The sequence below is a fragment of the Amblyomma americanum genome, chromosome 11, assembly GCF_052857255.1.
Source record: "Amblyomma americanum isolate KBUSLIRL-KWMA chromosome 11, ASM5285725v1, whole genome shotgun sequence".
NCBI lineage: Eukaryota > Metazoa > Arthropoda > Arachnida > Ixodida > Ixodidae > Amblyomma > Amblyomma americanum.
Window position 1 is genome coordinate 57,168,987 of NC_135507.1, and position 19,641 is coordinate 57,188,627.

The 19,641-nt window shown below is 46.9% G+C and overlaps 1 protein-coding gene and 1 pseudogene across 3 annotated transcripts; both read right to left on the minus strand.

The window, feature by feature from the left end:
- Window positions 1-7,359: 7,359 nt before the first annotated feature.
- Window positions 7,360-7,481, minus strand: LOC144111700 (U2 spliceosomal RNA; annotated as a pseudogene).
- Window positions 7,482-18,196: 10,715 nt separating this feature from the next.
- Window positions 18,197-19,641, minus strand: LOC144111289 (uncharacterized). Of its 3 annotated transcripts, none has more exons than XM_077644533.1 (3): window positions 19,269-19,641; window positions 19,027-19,176; window positions 18,197-18,943 (listed from the first exon to the last, which is right to left on the minus strand). In XM_077644533.1, exons 2-3 carry the CDS (start codon window positions 19,063-19,065, stop codon window positions 18,686-18,688), a joined length of 297 nt encoding a protein of 98 aa, XP_077500659.1. In that variant the 5' UTR covers window positions 19,066-19,176; window positions 19,269-19,641; the 3' UTR covers window positions 18,197-18,685. The 3 variants fall into 3 exon arrangements, with proteins under 3 accessions (XP_077500659.1, XP_077500658.1, XP_077500657.1); XM_077644532.1 differs by having other exon boundaries at window positions 19,027-19,197; XM_077644531.1 differs by having other exon boundaries at window positions 19,027-19,641.

Here is a 19,641-nt window from a genome sequence, read left to right on the forward strand (position 1 = left end):
AAAACCAAAAATTGTAGATAACAGCTGTGTCAGCAACTAGGTCATCTAGAATTGAGACCAAAATTAGCACTACTATGGCAAAAGAATCCCGGATAACAGGGAATAACATTACAGATGCTGCAGAAACAATATCAGCATGCAGGCAAGTTATTCGTCTCTTTTATGGCGCAGGAAAAATGCCTAAGGTTCGCCTTCACAACACTGCTTTTGAAAAGGAGGTCAAAGCGCAGTTTCCAATGGAGACATAGCAAGACGTCGGCTGCACAACCTTACCACATATTGAGTGGTTCGAATACGGCGCCCTTACCTCCTGCATTATTGCCTACACATCTTATATTCCTGACACTAAAAACTTGTCACTATTCACAGCAAACTATTTTCAATGATTCTTCACAATATTTTCTGCGAAGATTCTGTCTCGCTCTCCTAGACCAAAGCTATTGCACACGCATCTTATCCTCTATCACAAAGGCTTGTTTTGCCCCACCCTCTACCAAACAAATTCCCGATCTGCCAACACCAACGCCGACCAACACTCTACCATTCCTTTTGGGCCTGCGTGACACTCATAACCCTCCCCATCGCTCCTCTTGGGAAGATGCCCTGTCCAGCACGGAACTGACCCACCAGGAATATAGCGGAGGCCAACGGGCTATGGAATGAGAGCCCTTCTTTTTAACACTGCTCTGACCAGCACGAACCCGCAAATCCTGAGACAGCTGCTCTAGCGGGCCTGCGGGATCGCGGCCGCACATGGAGCCCTGGACCGAGGGCTCCACTCAAGTTTTCCCTCCTCTTCCTCCTAGACCTAAAGAAATTAAATATTGTTTTGTATGATACGCCAAGGCACACACGTATACTGCGTAAGGGTTAGAAAGCGCTAACTGGCATGGAAGGAACACACGCAAACACACACGACGTTCCCTTGCGATGAAATACCAACTAGGCCCCATAGTAGCTCTTGTGATGTATCCTACGCCCATGACGTTTTCCGTTCGGGTACTCACGGGCTCAGTTCACCCTCCGACAGGACGTCCGAGTCTTGCTTCATCCCTTCCTGGTGTGTGCCAGATGCCGAGAGGTATCACCGTGGGGATTAGGCTTCCCACTGTTCAGCACAGGTAGCCCCGAAACAATGGCGACCGATGGCGTTCCACTGCGCTTTCAGCTGCTCAGACCATAAAAGGAAGGACGCTGAGTAATGATGATTGTGGCTTAGCGCGTGACACTTCTTTCTTCTTATGCTGTCTATGACCACATGCGAGAATGATTCCCGTGTCATAAGGCAAGATAGGTGCAGGCAAAGTGAGAAAGCGAAAGCTCCTTATAAACAAAGATTGCACTCAGCGTGTTAAATCCGCTGCAATGTAACTCGGCGCTTTGCACGGGGTTTACAGACAGAAAAGCGGTTTGAGAGGAGCACCGGAAATAGCTTTAAAACTGTGTTGTAAAATATGCTGTCAGATAATATTCATCAAACAATAGCTGAAGTAATGTATCAAATACTGCGTGAGGAATAAAGATAAATTGGAACATGCACTTGCATTCTCCGGCTGAACTCGGTGCCAGATTAAATCACGATCTCACAATACGTCCTTGCTTCGCACGCACTAGCATCTTTCGCTGTTGCTTTTTTCCTGATGTGATGCAGCTGTGGAATCAACTGCCTCTTTATGTTGTATGTAGGAGCCTATAACAGCCTTTTAAGCAAGTTTTGACAAATATTTTAATCGACGCTGCCCTGTTGTTCCCTGCGTGCCGTATTCTAACATATGAGTGCATTTCTTTTTGAGTTGTGGATAATTAGATCGAGCGTAAAAGCATTTGAATATCGTATTAGGGTAACTTTAACTCGAAGTGTTCGTCATTTCATGAGTTTGATGTTTAGATATGTATTAGTGCTTTGTTCGAATCATTTGTATTCCCTCACACTCGTGACGCTAAAATGAGGGTTAACAGTATGAATAAATAACTAAATAAATAATAGATTCCAAAGAAGGATACAAAATTAGAGATGTCCCCAGGTGAATAATAATAATAATAATTGGTTTTGGGGGAAAGGAAATGGCGCAGTATCTGTCTCATATATCGTTGGACACCTGAACCGCGCCGTAAGGGAAGGGATAAAGGAGGGAGTGAAAGAAGAAAGGAAGAAGAGGTGCCGTAGTGGAGGGCTCCGGAATAATTTCGACCACCTGGGGATCTTTAACGTGCACTGACATCGCACAGCACACGGGCGCCTTAGCGTTTTTCCCCCATAAAAACGCAGCCGCCGCGGTCGGGTTCGAACCCGGGAACTCCGGATCAGTAGTCGAGCGCCCTAACCACTGAGCCACCGCGGCGGGGCCGAAATTATTCCGGAGACCTCCACTACAGCACCTCTTTCTTCCTTTCTTTTTTCACTCTCTCCTTTAACCCTTCCCTTACGGTGACTGACTGATTGATGTTTCTGAGAGGATGGAGGAAAAGGAAAGAGCACGAGCCTGCCTACTGGCTCAAGCCGAGCTATGCTCGCTGCCGCGTGCTGAAAGTAGGATAGGATGGGATAGGATAGGATAGGAAGGAAAGGAAAAGAGCACGGGCCTGCCTACTGGCTCAAGCCGAGCCATGCTCGCTGCCGCGTGCTGAAAGTAGGATAGGATGGGATAGGATAGGATAGGAAGGAAAGGAAAGTATAGGAGAGCAAAGAGCGAAAGAAAAGACGCGCTGGTCCCGGAGGCAGTGGAATACCGGGCCGACCCGTGCCAGAGTGCTTCAAGCCAAGCACTCCGCCATTATCCAAAAATAAGTTTAATATCTTAGGTCCAAGGACCCGCTGCAGATATTAAATCAGGTACCAGGTGTGAAGTTTTGATACGTATTGGAGTTTAGTTTGAATAATTTGTATTCCCTCACTCTCGTGGCCCTGAAATGAGGGTTAAGACTATGAATAAATAAATAAATAATAGACGCGTGATCAGTACCTTACGGCGCGGTTCAGGTGTCCAACGATATATGAGACAGATACTGCGCCATTCCTCCCCCCCCCCTAAAAAACGGTTATAAATATGCAATGCCCCGCAGACTCGGAAACAAAATGTCACTGCTGGAGAGTGTAGCACACTGCCTATTCTATTTACTCTGCAGATTTTATTTCTGGGAAAGGCAAAAAAAGAGCATAATTCCTTGGTTAGCCGTGAATGGACTGCTCTGTTTAGAATGCCACTCAGCAGGAAAATGTTACCGCATCGCGTTAACGTCTACTTGGTCCGATTTCTAAAACATGCGCTGAAGTAGCTACAGCAGCGCCCCGCTTGGTGGCGGGCCGTCAATATTAATACTTGTACCTGGGAACCTCAACAGATGGCTCTACTATCCCACGCAATATGATGTTTGCTGCAACATTGCCGGGAATGTGTTTCGTGGTGCAGCCAACTTTGCTACCGTTGTCTAATGTGGTAAGTCATAAGGAAAAGCGGACTAGTTGGTGGTTTGAATGACATTGAGAGAAGACAAACCTCACGCGAAATGCGTGGCCTCTTACGATGTACCAGGCTGCGTTTGACGTGGGGGCTTCGTCGAGAGCGAACACCGCACGCTGAACGTTGAGGTTGACCTCACGTCTCCAACTGTAAAGCGAAAGCGTTACTACTCCCGTCCGTAGCTTGTTCGGCGTCTGTTTCATATAGGCTTGAACCCAGGAGAAGTAGCATAAGCGATAAAAGCGAATTTTCAATTTTTCGGGAGCTTCGAGAGCGAAGGAGAAGCGAACAACTAGCCCCCGGGACAGTTGACCCCTCAGTTGTGCTTTAAGCTAAGTGCCAGTAGTGACAAATGTGCGCTGCAAGCATTGGCATTGGCAACTCTGCGGCAGAAACGCTGCTTTGAATGTATACGCCACCCGCCGGGGTGGTTCATTTGTAAAGGCACCCGTCTGCTGACACGGTGGAGCCGGGTTTGAGCCGACCGCGGCGAGCATTGCGACGGAGGCGAAGCGCAAAAGGCGCCTGTATAAAGCGCACTGAAATAACACAATACAAGGCCGCCTTTCCGTTTCGCCCCCATCGAAACGGGTGCTTTTGTGTTTCGTTGGCGACGAAAAATATATATATATAATATTTGGATTTTGGGGAAAGGAAATGGACTCGCCGCGGTGGTTCAGTGGTTAGAGCGCACGGCTACAATCCGGAGTTCCCGGGTTCGAACCGGACCGCTGCGGCTACGTTTTTATGGAGGCAAAACGCTAAGGCGCCCATGTGCTGTGCGATGCCAGTGCTCGTTAAAGATCCCCAGGTGGTCGAAATTATACCGGAGCCCTCCACTACGTCACCTCGTTCTTCCTTTCTTCTTTCACTCCCTCCTTTATCCCTTGCCTTACGGCACGGTTCAGGTGTCCAACGATGTATGAGACAGATACTGTGCCAATTCCTTCCCCCAAAACCAATTATTTTTATTATTATTAAAGGAAATGGCGCAGTGTCAGTCCCATATGTCGTTGGACACCTCAACCGTGCCGTAAAGGAAGGGATAAAGTAGGGAGTGAAAGAAGAAAGGAAGAAAGGTGCCGTAATGAAGGATACCGGAACAATTTCGACCACCTGGGGATATTTACCGGGCACTGACATCGCACAGCACACGGGCGCCTTGGCGTTCTCCATCCATAAAAACGCAGCCGCCGCGGTCGGGTTCGAACCTGGGAACTCCAGATCTGCAGCCGAGCGCGCTAACCACTGAGCCACGGGGCGGGTAAAAAAAAAGCCCCAGGTGGTCTAAATTTCCAGAGTCCACTGCGGCGTGCTGTGCGCGTTTTAATTCCTCCAACATGAACTAATCAGGCGCACAACCTGGACACATTTCTTATTGTGTAAATAGTTTGTATATATTACTTCTCCCCCTATCCTCTCTTCCTGTCCCCTCACCTCTTTCACTTCATTTCTCCATTCTGCCTGCTATCCTTTATTTCCGCTGCCCCAGCTCAGGTGCTTCAGTATCGATGACAGATGCTGGGGCTAGAAAAATCTTTTCCTTCCTTTTTGCTATTATATTAATAAAAACCACTACCACCACCACCACCACTGCGGCGTCCCTCATAGCCCGAGTCACTTCGGGACGTTAAACCCCAGTAAGCCAACGAAACCTTAAAAGCAGGCATGCGCGAACAGCTAGTCGATATCTTCTTTGGTGAAGCTGTGGCCGTCGGTAGTTGGATGCTGCTTTTTTGGGAAACCAGGTGGTTAATAAAAAACGGACGTTGCGGAGTACTAGGCTGAGTTTAAGAAATAAAATATTTCTTCGGAGAAAATGATATAAACTCTTAACGCGCTCCGCTTAGCACATCGGGAAATTGCGGATTATATCGCCCAACAGAATAGGGGTGAGCTTGAAACGAAATAATGAAGGGCATAGCAATTCCAGGACTGCGCTTAGTTGACGCAGTTCGCGTGCTGTCAGAGCCTTTCAGCCAAGGCACATTTGCTTGCTGGATTTCGCTGCTTCGTTACAAAAATGGTCGATAGACTGTCTATTGACTTCTTGTAGACTCTCTATATTTACATGTTTTCTTCCTATCGATTTTTTATGTCTATTCGAAGTCTTTAGATGGTCTATAGAAAAAAGATTACGAAATGTGCATGGCCATAAATGTATAAATTGTATATAGGATTTGTATTGCCTAGACAATGTTCTCCTGGGTTTGTCTGTAGAGCATTTATTGACTTTATAGACAGAAGTCTATAGACAACCTAAAAAAAAAGTTTTGCAAGGGCCGGACGTCCTGCCGGCACCTTGGTCCTATTTAGTTCCCGTTATTCAAGCTTGGCAGCTTCCTCGGTCTCCTTGGCTCCCGTAGGAACTGCAAAAGTCGGCCGGTCCGCCGGTTCTGTGTTAACTGGAGAATTATGTTGGCTGCCCTCGTCCCATTTGCGCTTTACGTGGGCGCGTTCTGCCGCCTAATAACGCCATAGTGTTAAAGGCGCGTTCCCCTGAAAATCTGGTGTTGGCGTTGTCGACACCGGCGTTGTTAGCGAAGAATCACGGGAATGGCTAAGGCAGGTGGTCTTCAGAGAGAAACCTAGGAGCCAGGTGGGCCACCTATGTCACGTGACCTTCCGGCGTCATCGCAACCTGCCCACCTACAAATGATCAAGCTGCCCATCGTGGCAAGTGGCAGTTAAAATTAATGATTGATCGCTCGGTAAGAGCAACCAGGGACGCGCAAGGCCCACAGTTGCAAGTACCTGCCATCCCAGGGCAGTGGCGCATCGCTGAACCGCGCGGCCACAACGTCAACCGGTTGTTCCTGCTTATCCAACACCTGACACCTTCTCCCCTCAGCCGCCTGCCACCCCTACACTGCCACTGACTACACTGCCACCCCTACCCTCCCACTGCCGAATAAATACCATGGACTCCATGACGTAGTTCAGCAGACATCTCCAGTTAATGATCTAGTCGAGCCCCTCACGCCATCGCCTGATCATCACCGCCGCGGCCGTGATAACTGTCCACTTCGACTGCCTGAAACCGTACTACGACCCCGCTATTATCTCGTGCCTTTAAGCCACCAGGATGTCGCCTTTTCACCCCGGCGGTAATGTAATTAAGACAGAGAATAAAGCTTTGATCTCCCAGTGGCCAGGCCGACGAAAGAGAGAAAGCAGACGGAAGACGAAAGTGACGAAGTACAGTTTGGCGCTCAAGAACGCTAGACTACTGAGCTGCGATGTACTAACAAAGATTGTTGCCGTCCACATTTCTTGTTTGATTTGCATCTTTACACTATATATATACTCATATTATATACTGCATATATTAAAACTGTACATCTGGAGCGTTAACCAACTTTGGTCTCGTGTGTCCGTCTCCGCTGGAATGTTGTGTAGTATATTCGATATTGCCAAATCATGCCGAGCTACGAATCGTCGTTTTTTCTATGCATTGCAACAGCGAACTTTGTTTCATACATTTAACGCAGGCATACGCTAAAGTACCCTTGGAATAATTCATGGTTGTGTCAAACCAATCGGTAAGATATTCCATAACCATTTCGTCACTTCGCAGTTTACTTCTGCAGATAGCCAATTCTTCGCTGAATGTGGATTTCTTGAGAACGCGTGGAAGTGCTGCCGGCGCCATTTTGTTGCCTACGGCGCTTTTACTTCTAGAATTTTCCTGAATAGCACAAGCTTCGCGGTTTGGAAGGGCAGCCACCTTCTTTGGTCAACGAAAGTGTCAGTCTGTATGTCTGTTGTTGCCAGGAAGAAAAGGAAATTGCACAGGCCTGCTCACTGGCTCAAGCCGAGCCACAATCGCTACCACGTGCAGATAGTAGGAGAGTTCAAAGATGGCATAGAAAGACAGATAGAAAAGACGCGCGGTGTAATGACGCAGGCCGATCCCGGAGGCAGTGCAATACCGGGCCAACCGGTGGCGGAAGTGAAGCAACCTTCAAGCATTCCGCCACATTTCCAAAAATAAGTCCAATTTGGACCCATATCAGATATTCAACCAGGTTGAGATTCCTCCATCTCTTCAACGATTACCTTAATAAACACCTTCCATGATAATGGTATGTTTGCTGATGCAAGCTGTACGACTCTGGTATCGAGAAATTCTTTTGTTAGCTTATCGCGTTATCTGTGGTATAAGAAATCATCATGAATTGTTTTATTGGCTGTAGGGTATATTCAGCGCTCAGCGATAATTTCGTGCTCCTTAATGAACACGAGGAGTTGCAGTGAATTTTTCAACAAAAATAAACACTCATGATGGTGACTGTCAGCGCCAAAACCCTGAGCATCATTACGAACGGAATGGTGTTCGTACCATCGTGGTAGTCGGTATTGTTTTACAATTCGGCATAGTTTAATCCTTCAGTTGAGTAGAACCACAACCCGGTTAAAAATAATTTGATTCACATCTGAAATAATTTGAACATTCGCCCATACTTAAACGCTCCACTACTGATCGGAGACTTTCGGCAGCTCCTCGAAAGCTGTCCGCGCCACTCACGCCTGACGTCCGTGAGAAGCTGTCGCTCGGAATGTTCACGAAAATTTCATTTCGTGTGCCGTGTGCATCTTTATTTCCTTTGTGTGCCTTTTGTTCAGTGCTTTTGGCAGGCTAAAAGTGCGGAAACCGAAACTCACATTTTCTTATCGCATTAACAAGGGTGTGACATTCCCGTAGAGCCAATGGGGACGATTTTGAAATGCGACGGTGGCGGTGCCTGGGAGTTGGCGGTAAAGGCATAAATTGCTCAAAACTTTTTGAAACAAGCTCAGCCAAGCCAATCCAGAAAAATCCAATATGGCGGCGTTTGTTTACACAAGCGTTTCAGTGCAGGCGGGCTGGAAACGCTGATTGGTCAAACAAAATGTGACGTCACGTCTAAAACGTCACGTGACGTCATGGCCACGTGACTTTTAATGACGTCGTGTCCGGTTGCGAAGAGACATATTTTCCCTAGGTTTTTCTCGGAATTCCCCACGTTTTTGACAGCGCGCGCGGGTTCAAAAAGCGCACCTGATGCGCCGCGCTTTCACACACTGCATGCGCGTTTCTATATTTTTATTATATATGATATCCTTGAACTGCTGGTGTATTATTTTAGTGCGCTCGAACGGCGCGCTTCGTTGTGCATTTATTATAATCGCCACTGCCTGACGGACCCGATACAGCTTTTGCAGACCTGAGAGGTTAAACACGTACTATCCATGCAAAGCCACGCAAATGCGCCTACAGGTGACCACGCCCGTCTATCAGCGTTCCGTCGAGTGCCTGCATTTACAATCGAGTGCTGTAAGACTATGCACCTGACCTAGAGCATACATATTATAATTTTTCCTTGTATTCTACATTCTCTACATGCAGGAGACTACACTCATAGCTTTCGTTAGTGCAGAAATTTCGTACAACCGTGTCAAAATTTGGCGGTCCGGTTTTGTTCTACACGACGTTTTGGAGGAGAAAAGCATTGGGTCTTTGAAGGACGACAGTCTATATAAACTCCTATTCACTGTGTCGTCGTACCTATCGTAATTAATGACGACATATAAAGGCTTTTGATACAACTCTCGTGATTTAAAACAAAACTGTTCGTTTCACTAACCCGCGAAAAAATATTGCGCGCAATCATTCGCCACAGCCCGTTGCTGCGTAATTTTTGTTTTGTGCGGATTTTCTTTTATAATATGACAGCTGCACGCGATAGCTTATATATATAGTTGCGCAGCCGACCACTGCAGGTACCAGTAAACACGTACCCCGTTTAGAATGAATTTAAAAACGCGGTCGGGAGTTGGAATTATTTGTCCGGGACGCTGCGGTCAAAGTTCGCAGTTTTGAAAATTGAAACACGGAAATTTTTGCGCATAGCTAGTCACTCTTGCATAAGTAAATATCTTATTCCTACCCATCATCCCTTTGTCAGAACACATATATTAATGAGAAAAACGACCCATTTGATGCAATTAAGTTCACAGTCCTACAGGGTGGGTTCCACAACAAAGAGAGCAACGGGAGTCGTACTTTATTTACAAATTTGTAACAATTGCTCACGGCATTAATGAAAGTCCGGGTTTATTGACCTCCATCGCCCCTTTCAGAGCCAGTGCTGACCTTAGGAGTGCCGGCGCGTCAAACCTCGGTCGTTTGCCGCCAGCGGCATCTTTTTCAAGCTTCGCTGCCCGTCCGCTTACACAAAGCTCATAATTCATCCCCCACCCCTGTCTTCCCAGTTCGACGTACCACCTTGTCGAGCGGGGTGCAATTGAAGAACCAAGAACCCTTGATTAAATGCTCCTGCCATTCACCTTTACCCCCCCCCACAGGACACTTTCGCGAACTCGTATGTTTTGCCGCCTTTTTCTTTTTCTTTTTCTTTTGTGTGTGTGTTTCATGCACAGTGCACGTGTGTGTAGTTAAGCTAACTGCGCCGCTGATTCCGCCTTCACTATTCGTACCGAAGACGCTCCTGGAACGTCTCCTGCCCTGTCTGAATTTATTGTTTATTTGTTTGCTCGTTTTGGCCGGCGGCACGGGCAGCACATGCATCTATGATTCTTATCTGCTCCGGGACTCCGCCAAAGTCTGTCATTGTTGCTTTGAGGGCCCGGATGCCCTCCCTCCCCTCGTTATTCCTTTTTTCCCCCGAGCTGGCCTCCCGCGCAAGCTCGCTGGGCGGCAGGGGACAAAGCGTTTTTCTTTTTCTCTTTATTTCTTTCTCCTTTTTCTAGTATTTTTCTTTTGTGCCCATCAAGGGTTCTTGGTCCTTCAATTGCACCCCGCTCGACAAGGTGGTACGTCGAACTGGGAAGACAGGGGTGGGGGATGAATTATGAGCTTTGTGTAAGCGGACGGGCAGCGAAGCTTGAAAAAGATGCCGCTGGCGGCAAACGACCGAGGTTTGTCGCGCCGGAATTCCTAAGGTCAGCATTGGCTCTGCAAGGGGCGATGGAGATCAATACACCCGGACTTTCATTAATGCCGTGAGGAATTGTTATTAAGTTTGTAAATAAAGTACGACTCGCGTTGCTCGAGATCTCTTTGTTGTGGAACCCACCCTGTAGGACTGGTAACTTAATTGCATCAAATGGGTCGTTTTTCTCATTAATATATGTGTTTTAACAAGGGGAGGTAGGGATAAAATATGCGCGCGGTGGTTATTAAAGCGAATTCGTATAAAGTTAACGGCCTGCCCAATGTACTGCGTACTGCACACACTGCATCCTAGGAGGTATATTACGTTGCAGAAATCCCAATCAGAGTTGTCATTAATTTTCCATTTGAATCCTGAAGCTGTGCTTTTTTCACAGCTTGATGTTTGTAATGTGTTTGCAGACCTGGAATCTACTTTTTCCACAAGGTCGACACCCCAAAACCGGCTCTTTATGTGACTGAGTGTATTAGAATGTTTCGAATGTTTTTCGGTCGTCTGTAGACTGCATGAGGGAGAGCAGTGAAAATTTTGGCGAGGCGCTAGCTCGCTTTGTTTGAGAATGTTGAAATGTTTTTTTGAAGATTTTGTTTACGTACGTTAGGCGGCTGGGTTACTGGTGAAGGGAAGTACGAGATTTGCCTGATGGTCTGTTTGCTCGCTGTATCAACGTCACTCCAGTATTTGCTCTCGGTTGGGTTTAGATGTCCTTTGAATGGCATCGTCGGCAAAGGCGACGGGTATCGCTGCTTAATGAGGACTTCTTGCATGCGTTTGGAATTTTTTACGAAGTCTTCATCTTGGGAACATATTCCTTTAGATCGATGTGCCTGAGAGTATGGGATGCTTGTTTTAGAGTGACGAGGATGGCAGCTTTGGAAGTGTACGTATTGTTGACGGTCCGTCGGTTTTCTATATACACTGGTGGTGAGTGAGCTTTCGTTTACCAAAATCTCAACATCTAGGAAGTTAATTGTGGTGTGGGCGCACGTGTAAGTGAAAGATATGTTGGGGTGGACGAGGTGTGTCAGTCCAAATTAAAAAGATGTCATCCAAGTAGCGTTTGTATAGGGTGGGCTTAATGGGACAATCTTTCAAAAATTTAGACTTATTACTATGCATGAAGATGTTGACGTAGGTGTGGGCCATCCTTGTACCCATGGCTGTGCCGTTAATTTGTGAATAGTGTTGATTGATGAATTCGAAGTTGTTTTATTCGAGTACGATTTTCGACAGTATTTATAAAACACGTGGAGCAGGGGAGCATCAAAGCACACTCCAAGGGAATGTTGAAAATCCGCTGCAGCACGAAGAGGCTCATGACTGAAAAAATGCAGATGCAGGAACCATTGGAAGCAAGCTGTTGTCAATGCACAGTGTTTAGAGTAAATGGTACCACAGGCCCACAAAGCGCAGATTTTGTTTAAAAAATCGGCCGTCTTGTTAGCATCAATGCCGCTGTGTCCAGGTATCCAGTGAAAGCGCATTTCTTTAACATGTAGTGGAATGAAAAATCTTAGAGAATGGCCCAGAAGAGCGTCCTTCGAGCCTTCGAGTGAGTCAGGACAGAAAGGCTGTCAGCAAGTATAATGACATCAGTAACGATGCAAGAGACCTTATCTATAGGGCCAACTGAACCCCTAGAAAATGAACAGCGAATATAGGTGTATAATCAGGGGCCCGAAACGAATAACTGCAATCTAGAGCCAATAGCTGCCTATAGGCGACTTCATGCAAACATTTAAAGCGAAAGCCTTTAATGGCTCTCGTTATCCATCCGTCCGCGAAATCTGTCACACTATGACGTCATCAATGGTATAATAATTGATATAACCCATATAGTCTTAGCAATTAAGAAGTAATTGGTGATTAGAAATTGCGCATTAGTTTGTAATTACACATTAATTTGTGAAGTAAATTAATAGCTCAAAACGAAACGTTAAAAATAAAAATAAATAACAATTTTAAAGAAACAAAAATAAAAAGGAAAAATTAACTTATGTGACAATGCAGTTTCAGAAGCGAAAAATTAAAAATAATTAAATAAAAATTAAAAGAAGCAGCCACAGTGGGCGCAGAAAGGCTTTCGCCTCGCGCACTTTACATCGCCAAAGTGACCACTGAATTTTAAAAAAAAAGTGCCTCTTTGTACAAGCGATTAATCGCCTTTTCCCGGTTCGCCCTGCACCTTCGAGCAACAATTTCATCCTATGAAGTTGTCCGACGCAACGCCAGAAACGAGCTGATCAACAGCAGTGTTCACGGAATTGTCGAAGTCGCAGTTCTACGCAGGTTCGCGTAACTGAGCAATGTAAACCTGCAGCTGACAGGCTCGCCAGGGTTCTGTAAACATATCTTGAACCGCGGTAGCGTTCCGTCGTGGCTGAGGACAGACGGTTGCAAGTGCTGAGCGCGGTTTGAAACGTATCTTCGCCTTTCGTAACTTCACTTATGGCGAATTCCACTGGTGGATCTGAAGTGAGGCGCTCGAATCGCAAAAGAGCGCCCCAAACCGCCTCGGAGCAGATCCGCCACTGGTCGGCGTATCAACCTTGTGAGCTCCGTTGGAACGGAGTTGCTCCAATCGACCAGCGGAATTCGCGCGGTCGGTCCAGGTCGACCAGTTGAACTCGAATTCGTCGTCGCGGAGCAAGAAAAGCTGCTCCAGCACGACCAGTGGAAATCGCCATTAATTTAGGTCCCTGCTCCTTCATTTTGCGCTCGTGGCAGGAGGCGTTAATTGCGGAACGACGCTGACCTTCGACGCCGCGCGACTGCAAAGGCATGGCTTTGCGCCGGGTTGCAGCAAACTCAGGCCAGACGCCTCTAAGTAGGTAGAAAACAGTGCCTTCCACTGGTTCCATGGTACTGGTGACTGGCCCGGTGTTTCTAGGAATGTACGAGGGGGCGTAAGATCCCGTGCAACTCATAGTAACTGTTTACCTCGTCGACACGTTGTTGTATTGTAGATGCAAGATCGAACGACACACAGGAGCGACCGATGTCATGATGACGCCAAGTTTCCGCCGAACCCCCCCCCCCCTCTACTTTTCTTGCGTCACGTATACGTGGTGTCAAGAGACATGCATGTGACTGAAACTCTGAAGAAGCGAAACTGAAAGTAAGACAACCGAAACTGAAAATAAGAGAAGAGAAACTGAAACTGCCGCACAGTTCATTGCCTGATGGACACATGCAGTGTCACGTATTATTTAACGTCTTCATAAAACCGCTGTTTGTTCTTCTATAGGATTAGCAGCATTAGTATATGTTTGCTATTAATGACACCCAGGTAATGAACATGATTTACCAACTTAAGTAGTGTTGGTTCTGGTGTAACACACGAAAAATTTATAGGCATGCCTTTGTGTATACGCCAGAAATGAAATTGTGAAGCAAGCCTTGAAACTGCCTGTGCATTTCTCATAAAAAAAAAGAAAAACATTATCTTGTTTTCAAAGCATGCGTGTCATCTATATCAGATGTGACTAATGTTGAGCTATAACTTTAAATGGCTCATGCTGGCTGCCATCAAAAATCACTTTTTTTTATTCAACAAACCTCATAACTCATTTCTGTCACGAAAGCAACGAAATGCTTCACTTATATCTCATTGCTTTGGTGCAGTCATGGTTCATTATGCAATGTAAAATCTGATTCACGAATATTTTTGTTACTTGTTGCACGATACGTTTGTTCCTGAAATTCAGCACATCCACCAGTATTGCGTTCCCGCGCGGCTTTCTTTTTTTTAACTGAGTACAGGTGAATAGCCACCGGATTCTTGGCTGATCGCCCAGTGTAGGTATGTGCCATCTTTTGATAGGCTAACAACATCAACAAAATTCGTCTTTCACTTCCAATCATGTGTGCTGCGGTATACTTTTTCTTCGACTTTGTATTGATTCCATCCGTAGTAGGCATGGGAGGCATTGGCCACGCTATCAGCTTCCGCAAGTTAGGTTCACGCAGAATTTGTTAGCTCCGCTTCAAGTTGATCTGATCTCCTTGCAACGAGTTGCTGAAGAAAACGGGTGGACGGGGCAGTGCGGGAAGAAGAGTCGTCGAAGGAAGACATTTGTAATGTTTCTTGAATATAGCCAAAGTTTCTGTTACCGTTATTCAGTTTTTGTCCCCCTGTGATTTATCAGCTATTATTCGAACCCCCAAAGTTTAAAGTTCAAAGTAGTAGCATTACTTTTAAATTCAGAAGAAGCTACTAAACATTACAATTGGGATATATTCGCAGGATCTGGCTTGGAGCTATTCTGTTTGTATCCCTGATTATACTCCTATATTCTTCGTAGATTTTTTGGTTATTTTGGCTCTTCTCTTAATTCCCAGGCATGTAGCTTGAGTTCTCATTCTTGCAGACTGCCTTTCAGTTCTAGTCTCCAAAATTCCGGAAAATCGTTATTGAATTGGTCGCTTAGGTTTTATGTTCCGTGCACAGTGCGTGAGATCCACTTGGTCTGAGTACCTGCCTATTCGGGTGTTTATTTTAACGAGGTGGCTGATTTATTGGCAAGGTCAGCTCTCAGCGCTCCTGTAATCTTTCCTGTCCTTCACCTCATTATGTTGGAAACTTCACGTTTCCAGCGGTTCCAACATATTTCAGCCAGCTTGAGTGATCCGTTGCTCAATACCGTGGATTTTCACCACTTAAATTACCCATGGAATGTCCAGTGGTGTAAATCAAGGCGTTGCGAGGTGTCAGTGACGCTTCTGCGATGCAAAATCCCTCACTTAAATTTATACTTGCGCCGATGCGGGTTCGCTGCGACAAACCTTTGTGTCTCATGTGGGCAAGTTGAAACAATAGGTCATTTTCTCGTCTCTTGCCGGCGGTTTGCAGTTCAAGGAAAGCAGTATTTGGAGGTCCCTCTTTCGAGGTTAGGCCTCCCTCTATCTCTTCCAGTTCTTCTCTCGTTCGGTGCGAGCGCCAAGGAATTCCCGTTAAGCAGTGTTTGTGGCTACCTTCATGATCGCATAAGTGCGACTGATCGGTCACCTTGTTAGCTGCATACAAAATTCTGTTGCATGTCTAAAATGCTTGATTCTATTCTCGGTAATTCATATTTCTTAAGTTTTATTGAATTTTCCAATTTTTATTCTGATTCAGTCTTCTACGCCGCCGCCTCACGTCTTTTTTTTCCCCCGTGCAAATATTTCATTGGCAATCTCCACTGTACCTTGGCAAATCCCCCCGCGTGGGTATGTGCCATATATATTTACTGACGTGAAGAAGAAGAGTGTGGGCTACAAACACTGTCTGTACTTGTGCTCTTCCTTTTATTTGTTGTCTGTTTGCATTGTAAGGCATTAATAGGTAGAAAGGCATGCACGTAATGGGCATACCCTGTGCGCATGAATGCGGAAGATGGTCATGGTTGTCCAAGCATTGCCATCAAAGCAACGGGACCTTCAAGAAACAGCTAGGATATGGTTGTGACCCCTCACATGCAGTGATACTCACACAATTTGAAAATGTTGCAAGTTACAGCAGTCCCGTGGTTATATTGCTGCAAAACAATTAAGCTAGCCCATTCCATTCATGCGGAAATATTTTTAGAGGCTGCCAAAAAGGAACATGTCAAAAAGTTACACGTCCTGTTTCATTGTGTTTGAAATGAGGCTTAAGATTAAATTAATGTTACAAATACGCGCTGAAGAAATGAAACGATTAAACTCTCATGTGAAGGAAATACAAAAGGGTATATTTACGAAAACTTATTTACAAGCTAAAATAGCATCGCACACACACTCTCACGGGTTCCTTGTCGTCTGTCACTTGACTGAGTCGCCTCCAAGCGCTGCAGGCTACCGCGCACCTGCAGTGCACCGGAAGCGCACACACACACAAACACACACACTCTCACGCGCACACGTGCATGGGTCCACTTGAAAGGAGACGCCGCACGGCTCTCCGGTTCGTACTTCTGGCAGCGGCGGCATTTCCCGCGGCCCTAACGACCACACCAATAAGCTAACGAAGCGGGCGCCCATCGGTCCGTTCGCAGAACGGAGGGTGCCGCCAAGGACGCACTCCCGCACCGAAAGCACACATGCGGGCACAAAAGAACGCTCGCTGCGCAGAACGACACTCGCAGAGAAACACATGTATATGAGAAATGGCCCCTTCTTACAAATGATGGTGGTAAACGAAATGAACAAGCAACTGCTGTGCAATCCATGCACTGTCATGCAGTACTTACACAATCACAGTCCAGTGACTGCAGAGCGGTCTGCAATCAGTAACTTGCAAAAAAACTATACTATGCAGCGAGCTTGTTCGCACGGTATTTGTTACATTTATCGAACGATCACATGAAATTGGTATGGCTATTTCTACACAGTGCATTTCCTAAAGACTCCTTTCTGCCATACTGTACTTTTTACCCAAAATGCTTCTTACAGAGTCATAAATTGTTACGTACGCGTATAAAGATGTTTGTAGCAGGTGTGTGAGCCTGAACAAAAAAAAACCCATTTATTTTCCTTAATTCTTCAGTATTCCTGATTATGACGACATATGGGCATTTATATGTTAGTACAATTTTTTTCACGCATCACAATTAACTGATGCACCGATGTGTTTGGTACACATTCATCTTCAGACATTTCATGTCTGTTTGGTCAAAAAAATACGAAATAATAGTTGACGGCATTAGTTTTGACTACCATCACACAGCATGCTCTTGAAATTCCTCTAGCTGTTGTACAGAAGTCTGTAATTGGCTTCATTGCATAGCTTCATACTTGAACCATTTAAACTCTGCAAACTGTTCTTTTTACCGCACATGGCGACATGGCATGCGAAGCCGCGTGGGAACGGGCGAGGAGGATTCGGAGGTACAGCTGCAACTTCGCTGGAATCCAAAGACAGCTAGGCACTTGTCACGGTTAATTTCGGAAAGGCGGCTATGCCCCAGTAAAGTTGCGTAAGGTCTTTCCTTGCAGACCTTACTAAGTTCCTTCACTTCGCACCAGAAATGCTCACCGCCCGATTTTCACGGCAATGAATAAGCTTGCAAGGAATGTTATCGGCGGTCGCACGTGCATGACAATCCTTTCGACATGCGTGACGATGCCCACCGAAGGCATTTCAGGCTGTCGAAGGGACTTGTACGCTGGCTAAGCGAAGAGCGCGGAATATGCGTCACTGACAGCCCCCTTCCTTTCGCCGTCTTGTCCATCGTGCGTCGCGCCGAGCCCGACAAAGAAAAGGCCGTCACCCCCCCCCCCCCCTTCCCCTTCTGAATCGAGGGGCGGGGGGGGGGGCGGAAATTCCGCAAATAGTTTCCCAGAGGCATCCTTTTTTTTTTCATGGGGTCAAGGAAGGTGGCCCAAACAGTGCGAGGCAACGTTCTCTGTTCATTCTAGAGAAGCAAGCTTACACTGCAAAATTAAACCTTGTCTTTCTCTTCCAAATGCAATTAACTAGGAGTCCTGTCCAAAACCATTTCAGGTTGTTATGTGGGCACCCCCAACCTTTTTTATTTCCGTGTAACTCCAGCACTTCTTCACCTTTGTCATTGTAGCCGCTATTGTTCAAGTACCATGCAACATCTTGTTATTAAAGGACCTTTTTAATTGGAAATGAGAGCATGTGCACAGGGTGGAAAGCGCGTGATCTGCCAGGAAACACTAAAGCGGCCCCGAGAAGGGATCTTTATTAAGGATGCCAGCCATCTTGGGCCTCTCCACTCGGCAACGACGACAAAGCGTGTGCGCTCCCTATGGTTAGGCCCCAGCTGTGGAAGCCATCCTCGGACACGACCATGACCTTCGACATCTGATGTTTTTATTTAAAAACACAGGGACCAAAGTCGTGCTGTATGCAGTGCAATCGCCATGTGGTTCCATAATCATCCATTTAGCCCGGCTCTTTGGACGGATTCAGGAAACGACTGAAAAGAACAAAAGTAACGAGCAAACAAAGGTGCGCTGCATAAAAGTTAGAACGTAAAGAAACGAAGGCACGCTGCGCTAATGCTGTAGCGAGGTCTAACATGTAAAATTTCGCGGCTGGCGTCGATTTCTACAAAGCGCGAGTAGTGCCTACGGAAATAAACAAAGGCGCACTGGAGATGGGTAAGTCTATACAAGCACGAGTTTTTGTCTCTACCAGCGATTTACTAGCTCACACCGCGCGATTTTGATGTCTGGCGTCGATTTCGACAGAGAGGGAATACGGGCACGAAACGGGACGCTCGCGATCTGCCAGGAAACAATGAGGTGTCCCTAAAAAGGGCCGTTTGCAGGAGCACTTCAACCGCGACCTGCAGCGGCGTGGCGGCGCGGTGAGCAGTAGGCCCAGCAGTGGTCCGTCTTGTGCCCTTTGGCTCCGCACCGACGACACCGGTGCACGACGTACACCTCTCCTGGTCTTGCCCTTGAAGCCGACGCTATCCCTGGTCCGTAGATCTTGACGAGGGCCGCGACGATAATCTTTGACATCTGGTCGATGCCCCGGTCTGCGGCAAACAAGGACAGCATCGGCTCGCCAGAAGCATCCAGGAAACGATGCTGCAAAAAAAGTTACGTTACAAGCGCCGCAATTTGGCGAGTTCTGCACGAGAAAACTTGCGAAAACGTTGTTCAACCCTTACCTCGTGATTGAGAACGTGCACGCCCGACAAGCGCTTCATCGTGGCTGTCAGACGGCGGTTCAGATGGCGACGCCGGCGGTCCTCAAACCGCACCTTATGTGGGTCGTCGTAATGGAGTTGCAAAATTTTGAACACCAGCACGACGTGCTCCTGCAGCAGGAAAACGAGGTCCTGGAATGCGCAAGGCATGTAGGTAAGCGGTACAGCACTTCATGAAGCGAAATTTGAGATAAAATGCGTACCTTTATGTCGCTGGCGATTTCTCGCGGGTCAGCGCCTTTTGGGGGTCATCGCAATGTCGTGGAAGCAAGAACTGTACAGAAATTTCAGCTGGCTGCGCCGACGAGCGCACCACGCAAAAAAAAAAAAGCCATACCTGGACAGCTTCCGAAACGCGCGCGCCGCCGCCTACGCTCACGAAGAGAATGCCCGCAGACCACGCACGCCCGGCGGCCGGCCAGCCGGCCCTAGCGATTCCCTAGGCACTCTAGGGACAGGCCGAGAGAGGCGCGGCGAACCCACGTCCGGTTGAGAACGAGGGAGAAGCAGAAAAACGTCACGGAGAAGCGCATCCCATCGACCAATCAGCGTTTCCAGCCCACCTGCACCGAAACG

What these genes read in the sequence shown, in the direction of transcription:
- LOC144111289 (XM_077644531.1), bottom strand. Translation starts at nt 19,215, where the DNA reads ATGCCTTGCGCATTCCAGGACCTCGTTTTCCTGCTGCAGGAGCACGTC. An exon ending in TGCACGTTCTCAATCACGAG is followed by an intron (nt 18,944 to 19,026) that starts GTAAGGGTTGAA and finishes CTTTTTTTGCAG; the next exon opens with CATCGTTTCCTGGATGCTTC.